The sequence below is a fragment of the Triticum dicoccoides genome, chromosome 1A, assembly GCF_002162155.2.
Source record: "Triticum dicoccoides isolate Atlit2015 ecotype Zavitan chromosome 1A, WEW_v2.0, whole genome shotgun sequence".
NCBI classification, from domain to species: Eukaryota; Viridiplantae; Streptophyta; class Magnoliopsida; order Poales; family Poaceae; genus Triticum; species Triticum dicoccoides.
In genome coordinates, this window is record NC_041380.1 from 548,782,695 (window position 1) to 548,791,312 (window position 8,618).

An 8,618-nucleotide genomic window follows, 5' to 3' on the forward strand; every position below is an offset into this window, starting at 1 on the left:
CGTGAACACGCACACTGATGTAGAACCTTGCTGCCTAGAGTGATGGCTGGATCAATTCTATCGGTCGGCTGTAGAACGCAATGACAAGACGGACGGCGCAGAAGAAGCGGGCGGGCGGCGGCCGGCGGCTAGAGGATGACGGCGTCGAGGTGTGGCACACTAGTGAGAGCCCATCGAGGCTGTCGCCGGTCACCGACACATCTGCAGATTCTAATTCTTTGGCTGATGAACGTGCCCACAAGGATCAGCGAGAGAGATATACGCGTTTATAGAAAAACGACTAATAGTTGTTTTTGTACAAACCTGAAATTCCAGGTTTATAGGAATCCAGTTTTGCATATCCGTGGATTAGTTAGACGAGCCAAACGTGGTTTTAGTCCGTTAAACAGTTTTTTTGTTTTATATAGAAGCGATTCTCTATATTTCATCTATCCAAACAACCCCTAAATGTGAGCTGAACCTCCACCTCATGTCCAGATCCTTGGACCTTGGCATATTTGGATTACGTGCTTCCTTTCTCCTTCCTTCTTTTCCTTCTCCCACCAAATATGCTTTTTGTGCGAGAGGCTCCCACCAAATATTCGTATGTACGTACGTCTTGACGCGAGATGTCTTCCATGGCTCCATGTTTTTCATCCATCGAGCAGAGTCAGCGACTGCGCGCGGCACATAGGATGCAACCAAAATCCAGCTGAGGTTCGGACGACTTGCTTTCTGCGGTGCCTATTGTCGACCATGTCAGAACGAGCACTAGCTAGCTCGAGTGGTAATTAAGCTTCGCCGTTGTTCGGCTCGGCTCACAGTAGTCGCATTCTGGGTGCCTCAAGACCTCCTTACACAAGAAAAACCTCGGGTTCTTCCCCGCGGTTTAGCTAGCTAGCTGCCTCAATCCACATCTCCCTCCCACTGGAATGCAGATCTTTTACATGATCAACGATCTATACCTATATAAGTATATATTAGGCTCGATTGAGCTAATTCTCCACGCCAACGGGCAGAGCAAGCAATCAACCAACCAAGAGATCGAACTCGTCATATAGATCCATCTAGCAATGGCGCTAGCTCGCCGTCGGCCAGCCACCCTCCCAGTCTTTCTCAGCGCATTCCTCTACGCCGCAGCCTTCCTCGCTGGCCCGGCCGCGGCCATGGGAAAGACGGGCAACGTCTTCGTGTTCTGGGGCCGGAACAAGGACGAGGGCTCCCTCCGGGAGACCTGCGACACCGGAAGGTACACCTACACCACCGTCATCGTCTCCTTCCTCGACGTCTTCGGCCACGGCAGGTACCACCTCGACCTCTCCGGCCACGACGTCTCCGCCGTGGGCGCCGACATCAAGCAGTGTCAGTCCAACGGCATGTCCATATTCCTCTCCATCGGGGGCTTCGGCGGCCAGTACTCCCTGCCGAGGCGCAGGTCCGCGGCGGACGTGGCCGACTACCTCTGGAACGCCTACATGCTCGGCACGCGCGCGGGCGTCCACCGCCCGTTCGGCGACGCCTACGTCGACGGCATCAACTTCTTCATCGACGGTGCCGCCGGCGCGTGGCCCGAAAACTACGACGAGCTGGCCAGGCGGCTATGGGACTACAACAAGGGCTACCGTGCCAGGACGCCGGTGCAGCTGTCGGCGACGCCGCGGTGCGGGTACTCGGACAGGCGCGTGGAGCGGGCGCTCGCCACGGGGCTCTTCAACCGGATCTTCGTCAGGTTCTACGACGACCCCCACTGCGCCGCTCACTTGGAGCAGGAGTGGGACAGGTGGACGGCGGCGCAACCGCACGCGCAGATCTACCTCGGCCTGCCGGCTTCGGAGCGGAAGGTCGGCTACGTGCACCCCAAGAACCTCCACGCTGTTATCTCGGTGGTGCAGAAGGCGGCCAACTACGGCGGCGTCGTGATCTGGGAGCGCTATGAGGACAAGCGAACCGGCTACAGCACCTACGCCATCCAATGGGCTTGAGTTGAGCCTCCTTCACGGACTACTCATCGTGTGAATTTGCTTATCTTACAAGTATGCAGTTGTCTGGGTTGTGCAGGAACAAAGTGAGATCTTTGTGTAGATCAGGATTAATAAGTACTCCCTCCGTCTCCTAACGTAAGATGTTTTTTGAAAAAAAAGAAATATCTTATATTATAGTACGGAGAGACGGAGAGAGTATATAGATTATCTGCTGACTGTTGAGTCACTTTAGTTTCTTTGTCGTTTTAAATGGATTCTATGTGGATCTTTGGACCACCCACACTTTCTTTACATATATATGGACCGTTATATTTGGCACACGTGTGGTGGATAGCAAAACTACCACACCACCAATCTTTATAGATAACTGACACATATAGAAGGCCTCGTTCCGCTCGAGCATTTGAACTCGGCTCGATCTTAGGAGGCTTCCACCGATATTTTTCCTCCCGATTTTTATTTTCAAAACGGTTTTTCTCTCTCCCGGTTTTATGCTAGTTAATTTAGGTGGGAAGAAAAAGAAATAATAAAGTGTTGTCCATAGTATGACTAATAACCAACTATGACTAATAACCAACTCACCCATCTTAGGTTGTTGTCCATAGTATGCAAACAACGGAATTTGAACCATTTTTATTTCTACCATGTCAACCAAAAGCTTAATTTTAGGCTTGATAACTTTGGCCGAGCAGCATGATAACTATGGCATGTGCATGCTGATAACTTCAAACATTAACACCCCTGGTTAAAAAATGACATGATAAAGCTGGTAATTATATCATGAGAAGGTCGGTAACTATAGTGTGAAAATCACAGTAACTTTAAACATGTGCAACATCGTAATTTTGCACAAAATTTAAAGTGCGCGCCGCCGGGGGGGGGGGGATGTTTGAACAACCCCCTTCCCCTTCGTGAAAGTTACCACGACGTTTTGAGTGTACGTTATGATTTTCAGAAGAAGCCTGATAGCATACAAAAAGAGGACAAAAAACATGAAGTTTTGACATACTATATCCCATGTTTCAAATTACCGCGATGTTTATACAGTTATCAAGTTTCACTTCGTCTATTATCATGCAATTTTCACATAAGTTACTAGGGTAAATTTTCCAATATTTTTTTCTCATAGGTTAAAAATTAGCGTGGTGTTTCCCCGAAAAAATTACCACGGTGTTTGTACACAAGTTATCAGTTTTTCGATTTGTGTATTAACATGTTATTTGCAACAATTTACCAAGGGTATGTTTTTCAACCACGTTTCCCCCTTTTGGTCAATGTTACCGTTGTGTTTATACCAAGTTATCTGATCTGCAGTTTGTATATTATCATAGCACTTACACACAAGTTATCGATTGTATGTTTTTCAACAACTTTTGCCCTTCGCAAAAAATGTTACCGCGGTGCTTATTTGTATATTACCATGCTATTTTCACATAAGTTACCAAGGATGTGTTCTTAAACAACTTTTTCCTGTTTGGTCAATGGAACCGCGGTGTTTTGTACACAAATTATCGGGTATGTGACACATATATTACCGTACTATTTACACATAAATTAGCGAGCATATGTTTTTCAACAAAAAGTTTTCCGAGTCAGAAAGTTATCATCATGTTTTGTATGAAAGTTATCAGTCAAGCGGTGCTTATATTACCATGTTATTTACATAGAGATTACAGGTGGCACATTTGTAATACACCCCTTGGGGTCAAAGTTATTGTGGTGTTTGTATATATGTTATCAAGTCCGCGGAGCATAAATTATCATCTTATTTACACATAAGTTAACGTGGTTATGTTTCTCAACCACTTTTTTCCTTGGGTCAAAATTACCACGATGTTTGCGGGTAAAATTATTAGGTCTGCGGGGTATGTTTCTAATAACTTTTTTCCCTGGTTCAAAATCACCGCGGTGTTTTTGCGCAAGTTATCATGTCTACGTTGCGTATTATTATCATGCTATTTGCATAGAGTTACCGGGGTTTGTTTTCAATAATAATTTTCTATGTCAAATTTATCATGGTGTTTGTACGTAAATTATCAGAACAATTTATATAAATTATCATGATATTTACATAGAAGTTACTGAGGGTATATTTCTACATCAATATTTCTTCGGTCAAAAATAGCATTATATTTATACGTAAGTCGTTAGGTCTTAAAATGTAGTACAAATGATGCACCAGTGAAGCTAAAAAACCCACAGAACATGTTTTCTTTAGCCAAACATTAAGTTTCCTAACTAGGCCTCTACCCAGCATTGGGCCCAGCCCTTTTCTATCTCTGAAGCCCACCGAGAATGTTGTCTTCAACCTCCAACCAACGAAACCTGTATGTGAAAACTGAAAACTGAAAACACAGACACAAAGAACTCCCAATTATCCATCTGAAGGAAATATGCCCTAGAGGCAATAATAAAGTTATTATTTATTTCCTTATTTCATGATAAATGTTTATTATTCATGCTAGAATTGTATTAACCAGAAATATAATACATGTGTAAATACATAGACAAACATAGTGTCACTAGTATGCCTCTACTTGACTAGCTCATTGATCAAAGATGGTTAAGTTTCCTAACCATAGACATGAGTTGTTATTTGATCAATGGAATCACATCATTAGGAGAATGATGTGATTGACTTAACCCATTCCGTTAGCTTAGCACTTGATCGTTTGTTTACTGCTATTGCTTTCTTCATGACTTATACATGTTCTTATGACTATGAGATTATACAACTCCCGAATACCAGAGGAACACTTTGTGTGCTACCAAACGTCACAACATAAGTGGGTGATTATAAAGGTGCTCTACAGGTGTCTTCGATGGTACTTGTTGAGTTGGCATAGATCAAGATTAGGATTTGTCATTCCGATTGTCAAAGAGGTATCTTTGGGCCCTCCCGGTAATGTACATCACAATAAGCCTTGCAAGAAATGTAGCTAATGAGTTATTTACGAGATGTATCATTACGGAACAAGTAAAGAGACTTGCCGGTAACGAGATTGAACTAGGTATTGAGATACCGATGATCGAATCTCGGGCATGTAACATACTGATGACAAAGGGAACAACGTATACTGTTATGCGGTTTGACTGATAAAGATCTTTGTAGAATATGTAGGAACCAATATGAGAATCCAGGTTCCGCTATTGGTTATTGACCGGATACATGTCTCGGTCATGTCTACATAGTTCTCGAACCCGTAGGATCCACACGCTTAAAGTTCGATGACGGTTATATTATGAGTTTATGTGTTTTGATGAACCGAAGGAAGTTCGGAGTCCCGGATGTGATCACGGACATGACGAGGAGTCTCGAAATGGTCGAGACATAAAGATTGATATATTGGAAGCCTATATTCGGATATCGGAAGTGTTCCGGGTGAAATCGGGATTTTACCGGAGTATCGGGGGTTACCGGAACCCCCCGGGGTTTTAATGGGCCAAGATGGGCCTTAGTGGAAAGAGGAGGGGCGGCCAGGGCAGGCCGCGCGCTCCCTCTCCCTCTAGTCTGAATTGGACATGGAGAGGGGGGGCGCCCCCTTTCCTTCCTGTCTCCCTCCTCCTTCCCCCTTCTCCTACTCCAACTAGGAAAGGAGGAAGTCATACTCCCGATAGGAGTAGGACTCCTCCCTGGCGCGCCTCCTCCTGGTCGGCCGCCTCTCCCCCCTTGCTCCTTTATATACGGGGGCAGGGGGCACCTCTAGACACACAAGTTGATCATAAAGATCTCTCCTAGCCATGTGCGGTGTCCCCCTCCACCATAATCCACCTCGGTCATACTGTAGCGGTGTTTATGCGAAGCCCTGCTGCGGTAGCTTCATCAACATCGTCACCACGCCGTCATGCTGACGAAACTCTTTCTCGAGCTCTACTAGATCGTGAGTTCGTGGGACGTCACCGAGTTGAACGTGTGCTGAACGCGGAGGTGCCGTGCTATCTCTTGAGCACTGCGTTGGTTTTCCCTTGAAGAGGAAAGGGTGATGCAGCAAAGTAGCATAAGTATTTCCCTTAGTTTTTGAGAACCAAGGTATCAATCCAGCAGGAGGCTACGCACGAGTTCCTCGCACCTGCACAAAACAAATAAATCCTCGCAACCAACGCGATAAGGGGTTGTCAACCCCTACACGGTCACTTACGAGAGTGAGATCTGATAGATATGATAAGATAATATTTTTGGTATTTTTATGATAAAGATGCAAAGTAATAAAAGGCAATGAAAATAACTAAGTGTTGGAAGATTAATATGATGGAAGATAGACCCGGGGGCCATAGGTTTCACTAGTGGCTTCTCTCAAGAGCATAAGTATTTTACGATGGGTGAACAAATTACTGTTGAGCAATTGACAGAATTGATCATAGTTATGAGAATATCTAGGTATTATCATGTATATAGGCATCACGTCCAAGACAAGTATACCGACTCCTGCCTGCATCTACTACTATTCCTCCACACATCGACCGCTATCCAGCATGCATCGAGAGTATTAAGTTCAAGAGAAAAAAGTAATGCTTTAAGCAAGATGACATGATGTAGAGGGATAAATTCATGCAATATGATAAAAAAACATCTTGTTATCCTCGATGACAACAATACAATACGTGCCTTGCTGCCCCTACTGTCACTGGGAAAGGACACCGCAAGATTGAACCCAAAGCTAAGCACTTCTCCCATTGCCAGAAAGATCAATCTAGTAGACCAAACCAAACTGATAATTCGAAGAGACTTGCAAAGATAACCAATCATACATAAAAGAATTCAGAGAAGATTCAAATATTGTTCATAGATAATCTTGATCATAAACCCACAATTCATCGGTCTCAACAAACACACCGCAAAAGAAGATTACATCGAATAGATCTCCACGAGAGAGGAGGAGAACTTTGTATTGAGATCCAAAAAGAAAGAAGAAGCCATCTAGCTAATAACTATGGACCCGAAGGTCTGAGGTAAACTACTCACACTTCATCAGAAGGGCCATTGTGTTGATGTAGAAGCCCTCCGTGATCGATGCCCCCTCCGGCGGAGCTCCGGAACAGGCCGCAAGATGGGATCTCGTGGATACAGAAAGTTACGGCGGTGGAATTAGGGTTTTGGCTCCATGTTTGATCGTTTGGGGGTACGTAGCTATATATAGGAGGAAAAAGTACGTCGGTGGAGCAACAGGGGGCCCATGAGGGTGGAGGGCGCGCCTGGGGGGGGGGGAGGGTAGGCGCGCCCCCTACCTCGTTGCCTCCCTGTTGGTTGCTTGACGTAGGGTCCAAGTCTCCTGGATCATGTTCGTTCCGAAAATCACGTTCCCGAAGGTTTCATCCTGTTTGGACTCCGTTTGTTATTCTTTTTCTACGAAACTCTGAAATAGGCAAAAAAACAGCAATTCTGGGCTGGGCCTCCGGTTAATAGGTTAGTCCCAAAAATAATATAGAAGTGAATAATAAAGCCCAATAATGTCCAAAACAGAAGATAATATAGCATGGAGCAATCAAAAATTATAGATACGTTGGAGACGTATCAAGCATCCCCAAGCTTAATTTATGCTCGTCCTCGAGTAGGTAAATGATAAAAACAGAATTTTTGATGTGGAATGCTACTAGGCATAATTTCAATGTAATTCTTCTTAATTGTGGCATGAATATTCAGATCCGAAAGATTCAAGATAAAAGTTTAATATTGACATAGAAATAATAATACTTCAAGCATACTAACTAAGCAATTATGTCTTCTCAAAATAACATGGCCAAAGAAAGTTCATCCCTACAAAATCATATAGTTTAGTCATGCTCCATTTTCGTCACACAAGAATGCTCTCATCATGCACAACCCCGATGACAAGCCAAGCAATTGTTTCATACTTTAGTAATCTCAAACTTTATAAACCTTCACGCAATACATGAGCGTGAGCCATGGATATAACACTATGGGTGGAATAGAGTATAATGATGGGGTTTGTGTGGAGAAGACAAAAAGGAGAAATTCTCACATCAACGAGGCTAATCAATGAGCTATGGAGATGCTCATCGATTGATGTTAATGCAAGGAGTAGGGATTGCCATGCAATGGATGCACTAGAGCTATAAATGTATGAAAGCTCAACAAAAGAAACTAGTGGGTGTGCATCCAACTTGCTTGCTCACGAAGACCTAGGGCACTTGAGGAGGCCCATTGTTGGAATATACAAGCCAAGTTCTATAATGAAAAATTCTCACTAGTATATGAAAGTGACAAAACAAGAGACTCTCTATCATGAAGATCATGGTGCTACTTTGAAGCACAAGTGTGAAAAAAAGATAGTAGCATTGTCCCTTTTTATTTCTCTCTTTTTTGGGCCTTCCTTTTTTTACCCTTTCTCTTTTCTTTTTTTATTGGGACAATGCTCTATTAAATGATTATCATCACACTTCTATTTATTTACAACTCAATGATTACAACTCGATACTAGAACAAGATATGACTCTATATGAATGCCTCCGGCGGTGTACCGGGATATGCAATGAACCAAGAGTGACATGTATGAAAGAATTATGAACGGTGGCTTTGCCACAAATACTATGTCAACTATATGATCATGCTAGACAATATGACAATGATGAATGTGTCATGATAAACGGGATGGTGGAAAGTTGCATGGAAATATATCTCGGAATAGCTATGGAAAT

At 43.8% G+C, this 8,618-nt stretch overlaps 1 protein-coding gene across 1 annotated transcript; it reads left to right on the forward strand.

Moving 5' to 3' along the window:
- Positions 1 to 1,052: 1,052 nt before the first annotated feature.
- On the forward strand, positions 1,053 to 1,961 carry LOC119325193 (xylanase inhibitor protein 1-like). The gene has a single exon (XM_037598966.1). The coding sequence runs from the start codon at positions 1,053 to 1,055 to the stop codon at positions 1,959 to 1,961; it is 909 nt and encodes a 302-aa protein (XP_037454863.1).
- The last annotated feature ends 6,657 nt before the right edge of the window (positions 1,962 to 8,618 follow it).

Excerpts from the sequence above, each read along its gene's own strand:
- LOC119325193 (XM_037598966.1), top strand. The coding sequence starts at position 1,053 with ATGGCGCTAGCTCGCCGTCGGCCAGCCACCCTCCCAGTCTTTCTCAGC.